This window comes from Lonchura striata, chromosome 20 (genome assembly GCF_046129695.1).
Source record: "Lonchura striata isolate bLonStr1 chromosome 20, bLonStr1.mat, whole genome shotgun sequence".
Classification (NCBI taxonomy): Eukaryota; Metazoa; Chordata; class Aves; order Passeriformes; family Estrildidae; genus Lonchura; species Lonchura striata.
In genome coordinates, this window is record NC_134622.1 from 4638329 (window position 1) to 4644328 (window position 6000).

Sequence of the window (6000 nt, forward strand, 5' to 3'; positions counted from 1 at the left end):
GCAGCTGCTGCCTCAGGGATCAGGGACACTCCTGTCAACTGCTTGAAAATTTGGGATCTAGTTGCTGTAAGACAAATTCTGGCAGGGATTTTGAGGCTGTTCACATGGAATTCAAGCTGGATGCCATCACTTTCCTACAGGCCATGTGTTGCCTGTTACCTTCCCTGTCCAACCCTATGCATCTCGAGGAAGGGAGAAGGTAGGAGGGCAGCCCTGGGACAGTGGCTGTGATGAGTAGGTTGGTCTTTGCTAATTGTTTTGAAGGTATTTCTGGGTGTAGGTACATGGGTAGTGTGTGTAAGTGGTGTCAGCCCATGGAGCAGGATCTGTGTCTCTGGCTGCAGCAGGGCTGGGGCTCTGGGGTGGCTGGGAGGATGCAGTGAGCTTCCTCCTCTCTGAGGCACTGCTGTTCCCTGCATCATGCCTCATTAGGAGCAGTAAGGAGGGATCCTGCCTACTCACCTTCCCTCGTGGCTCCACCTCAGGTTGGATATTAGGAAAACGTTTTTTACAGAAAGGGTGATAAAGTTCTGGAATGGCTGCCCAGGGAGGTGGTGGAGTCCCCATCCCTGGATGTGTTTAAACAAAACCTGGATGTGGCACTGGGTGCCAGGGTTTAGTTGAGGTGTTGGGGATGGGTTGGACTTGCTGATCTTGAAGGTCTCTTCCAATCTAGTAATTCTGTGAATTCTGTGAACTCATCTCTTTTCCTAACTCTTGCAGAGACCTTCCTCATTCAGGGACCAGCATCCTTCTCCTCATGCAGGCTGAGCTGCCACAGCTGCAGTCAGGCCAGCTCTGTGCAGACAGAATCCCAGATTCCTTCTGGGACCAACCCAGGAGCAGCCACTCTTGGTAACAAAAACATGGAGCTTTTAAACCCTCACCAATACTTGTATTTCTCTTTTTTGCCCTTTGTTTCAGGAGAGGAGGACAAGAAATGAACGACGCGAGGGCGACTCTGAACTAGAGGATCCCAAACTTGTAACTCGGACTGAAGTCTTGCATGCGTGACCATCGCTAAAGCCAGCAGGACATGCATGTGTCCGACTATCAGACAAATGCGGGTGAATCGTCAAAAAGAAAAAATACTGATTTTCATTTTGTTCTGTAGCTTTCTTTTTCCTGTACATATGAGTGCAATTACTGGACAGCTGGCGTAGAGTTTGGGGATGGAGCTGTGTGGATCTGAATCATTGTAATGTGGTTCCTTGGGATTTGTTCTTGCCAAATTTGAGACCCTCTTTCCAATTTTCACCTTGACTGAGTGAGCATGGGCAAGGTGGCCTTCATGAGAGATTAAGGCAGGAAGTTGGGATTTGAGGCCACATCCCCCAGTGGGATGGGATGCACAAGGCAGCTTCAGGGGCTGGGAGGGGCTTGGCAGTGAGTGAGGGCAGGGAGAGAGGAGAGGGGCTGTGTGCTGGGGTTGTTGAGCCTTGATGATGTCCATAGTGTTGCTCTGCTGTGCTCTGCTCCAGTGGCTGCAGCAGGTTCAGAGTGTGTCCAACGTTGGTGTGAATCTCATGGACGTGTGTTTGTACATCGAGGTCAGGTGCATGTGGTGGAAGGTGAAGTTCTCCCTATTTATCACACTGTCCTGTTTGATTATGGAAAGCCCAGCACCTTCTCAGGCTCATCCAGCACCAAAGCACGACGAAGTCTTTGTCTGTTCTCCATCTGGCATCTTGCTAGATCCTGTCTGCACTATATAAGGCAGTCCTTCTCCTTGCAGGGGCAGCCATGTGAAGAAAACCAAGGGGATGCCCACCTTGCATTCCTCATGTCCACCACTCCTTCCTGGTCACACTTTCTTTTCTCAGTGAATTTTTAACTATTTCCCTAGGAGTAGTAGAGCTTAAGTGTTTAGGAGCACATCCATGACTTGATGTGCTCTGCTTTGGAGAACATCACTGACTTGCACAGGGCATCCCCGCCAAGGGATCACGATGGGAATGAATGTATGCTTGTACATAACACAGTCTTTCTCCGTGAGTGGTGTTTGTTGTGGCATCCCTTTTTGTAAGGCACCAACTTTACCTTGCCCTCTGGGGATTTCTTCCACAGCAGGAGTGAGACAGTCTTCAGTGAGGATTTGTAGACCAGGAGTGGATTTTGGGATCCATTAAATTTATCTTTCTCCATTGACCTGTGTCAGCTGAGAAGCTGATAGTGATTGGTTTCTTCTCCAGCTCTCCAAATCCTCCCTCCTGTTTTCCTTATGGTCCCCTAGGATCCATCCTGATGATGTCTAGTTAGCCAGAGCCTGTATCTTTCCTTTCTCTTACATTCCAGCACTAGAGCCAGGGTCTGGGATAGCATTTGCTCCTTTGCTGTTGGGTTTTTTCTTCTACTTTTTGCCTCTTAAAAGTGTTTTCCTGTATCATCTGGGCAAGAGCATCTCTCCTTCCATACAGTAGGTGCCAAATATCATCCCTCCTTTCTTTTCCCCATCACCAGCATTGAAGATGAGCAGAGCCCCCAGACCAATGGGAATGTACAGAATTGTTATACTACTGAGCTGATTTATTGTACAGAAAACCTTGCATGAAATGTTGTTACTGTATTTAATATATAATGTATTCAAGGAATTTTAATATGGAGCTCTTTAAAAAGATCTTTATAGATACTCTGTGGTTAGAAGATCGTTGCTGATTTTTTAAATCTCACTATACTTTGTCTTGAAGAAGTTTTATTTTTCAAATGTGTTCTGTCTAAATGATTTAATCAGTTGATCCCACGGGATGACCAATTCCTCTTCAAAAATTTTCACCATGGATGAGACCCACCCTGATGTAGAGGACCAGGACATGACCCAGGTACTGTATAAGCCTTACAAAAAAGGCTTCAGTAAGACTAATGCTGTAGACGTGTGATTTGCTCTTCCTCAAAAGGGAGGATTATTTTAGTACAGGTCACAGAACTAAAGAATTGTTTAAGTTGGGAAAGACATCCAAGATGATTGAGTCCATCTCCTTCACTCTGTGCAGAAAAACAACCAGTGGGAATTTAGTCCAGTTCCAGCTCAGTGTCATCAGAGGAAGCAGCTTCTCTGTTTCTCTGAGGCTAACAGCCAGTTTGGGAGAAGCTGGGCTGGATTCAGAGGCTGGGCTGGATTCAGAGCATCCCAGCCTGTCCAGAGGGTCCAGCAGGGCCTGCAGCTGCCCAATGGCATTTCCCTGGTCCCTTGTGCCTACAGGAACCTGCTTGGTCCATCCATCACCTGAGTTACACTGTTTTCCCTGGACTTAATGTCTGGTGGAGGATTATGAATTTAACCCAAATGTGTGTGGTATGGAGAAGTTTCTTGTGTGAAAGCCCAGGCAGTGTCAGTTTGTTCATGCTCATCATTGAGTCACAATTGTGAGTTACCAAAGCCTGAGACATCGTGGGCAAGAAACCACAACTTCGTCCCAGCTTGTTCTTTCCAGCAGCAGCAAATTGCATTTTATTTCTATTGTGAGCCTTCAGATGTACCTAGAAAATAGCCCAGGTAATCTGCACTAGAGCTGCCTGGAGCAGGTGGCCCCCTTGTTAGGAGGGACCATTTTGACACGTCCCCATTTCCCCTTCTGAATAGTTGACCATGTCTCTTGTCTCTCCCCCCTTCCTTTAATTATTTAGAGTACAGGTTTCACTCCATACTTTTGATTACAGAGGCTTATGCTTCAAACATCTTAATGAAGTAGAAAAATATCCATAGATGTAAGTATTTTTTCCTTTATTCTCCAGTGAAAGGTCAGGAAAAATCACAGAGTAGTTATTTATTGCATGTGTGCCAGCAGCAGCATGCTGGGAGCTTTTACAGGCTGAAACATGTTTTTATGTAAACCTGGAGATCCCAGAGCCAAGACCATCACTTTGGGATAGGCTCTTGTGTCTTACCAAGGCATCTGACTGTGCAATACAAGGAAGATGGACACTGGGTGGCTGTTTTGCCCTAAAGCTTTTTTAAAAAGCAGTTTAGGGAAAACTTCTGGGATCCTTGCTTTTCTTGGCAACAGAGGTTAGAAATTATTTCCTTTTTAATTTTATTTTGATGGTGCTGCCTGGCATATTCTAAGTCTATAAATAAAACTCAGGTCTTTCCAGCAAGACCTTTAGCATTGGTGGGCTGCTGTGACAGATCCTCCACAAGATGCAGGGCTGGATGGCAGCATGGGATTATGATTATCCATGAGCACTTTATATTCCTTCCTCAGGGGCCAAGCACCATGCTGGGGTACAGCCAAGGTGGGAGGGAAATGTTCTGTGTTCCTGGGGCAAGCACCAGGGGGATCAGCTGTGGAAAGTCTTTTGTACTGTTTTGGGGTATTGTGTCATTGCTGGATGAGCTCTTCCCCCTGTGGTGTGTGATCCCATAGGAATCCCACATTGGAAAAGGAAAAAGAGCAAAGAGAAAAAGAGCATCCTGCATTCCATTTGTGTCGTGTGGCCCAGGTCTGGATGAGGTTTGTGTTTGTGTGTTTGGGGTTTTGGCACTGTGAACATTCTGTGTGTGTGTGTTTCTGGTGCTGCTCTGCTCAGCCAAGGCTGGATGGCACCACCAGGCACTGGGGAGGGCAGTAGGAGGGACAGGCTCCGTGGAGGGGCTGGGGGAATTCGATCCTGTAGGAGCATCAGATCTGGGATTGAGTTGGAGTTTCTGCTCATGCTGTGGATGGCAGAAGGAGGAGCAAGAGAAAAACTCAGCATTAATTTTTGGTCCTTCTTTTGTACATCAGGTTGATAATACTGCTTCCCAGTCAGGGTCCTGCTCCACCAAAACTTATCAAATAATGATTTGAGCTGTGCAGGGGCCCTGGCTGGGAGATGAGGTTCAGTGACCTTAGCATTACATCACTCCTGAAACTCAAAGACACCCAAGTTCCCACTACCACCTCCTCAGACTTCCTGTGATTTTTGTACCATACCTGGCATGGCCATCACTTTGTATAAATGATGCCAGAGATTCAGACCCATCTGGACTTTTTTTCCTCCCACTTCTGCAGTGGCATTTTTTGTCAGGTGAGACAGCCTGGGAGTACCAGCCAAGGAGAGGGCTTTACTCCATGCAGATCTTGTGTGGCACAGTTTGGGTTAGGATTTGCAGGGCTGCAGTGAGGAGATACAGGGTAAATTGTGCTCCCTGGACCTGTTCTTGTGGTGCCATTCAGCTTTTGGTGTGAGCGGGGCATTAAATGAGCCAAAATCTGTGTGTGCCTGGAGTGATGGGCACTTGGGACCAAGAGGAGGGCAACCACTGAACTGCCAGCAGGTGCCCTCAGTGGCTTCAGTCTGGGAATATGCTGATTTTTTTTATATGAGATGCCAGAACAGCCAAATGTAGAAATCTCTGAGATTGTGCTTCGTAGTAAAAGGTAAATTGTTATATCTTGGGGGGTGGGAGGGTGTTACCTGAGGGACAGAGCTGAAAGAAATGAGGTTTCCTATTTTATTATATGAGAGATATTTTTCCACTAAATTACTGCTTCCTAAACCGTGTCCTTTGTCTGACTGTAAATAGCCAGGTGTGCTGGGAAGACGTGGGAAGGCTCCTTGTGGTCACATCCATTCAATCCACTCTGTTCACACAATATTGGGCTGATTTGTTTTATACTTAGAAAATTACAGAAATAAAAGCAATTTTACTGGATGACTGAGGGTTTTTTGTCTATTTCATTGTTGTTGTTTTACCTTTTTTTTTTTTAATTATTATTTTTGCTTTTCTTGTCCCATTTGTGGCTGATTTGGGGGACATTTGGGAGCCCATGGAGCCATACGGGAGTGCCTGAGGGCATTCTTCAGCCATAAAAGGAATTGTGCTCACCAGATCAGGATTTCTTGTGGGTTTTCAGAGGAGCCAAACTAGAAATGGAGCTGAGCTTGTGCCTGGCATGGGATGACAAAGGCAAAATGAGTGGAGTGGCATAATACAACTGTTGGGAATTTTTACATTCACTCTTGGGGCACAAGAATACAAATAACAGTGCTAATTTTGACTGTATCCAGAATAGTCAT

At 46.2% G+C, this 6000-nt stretch overlaps 1 protein-coding gene across 1 annotated transcript in view; it reads left to right on the forward strand.

The window, feature by feature from the left end:
* Window positions 1-5635, forward strand: part of ATP2A3 (ATPase sarcoplasmic/endoplasmic reticulum Ca2+ transporting 3) — a 54864-nt gene extending 49229 nt beyond the window's left edge. The window contains exon 21 of the mRNA XM_021550859.1: window positions 925-5635. Within this exon, the coding sequence (XP_021406534.1) occupies window positions 925-944 (20 nt within the window). The 3' untranslated portion in view covers window positions 945-5635. The remainder of the gene's footprint in view (window positions 1-924) is intronic.
* Window positions 5636-6000: the final 365 nt, after the last annotated feature.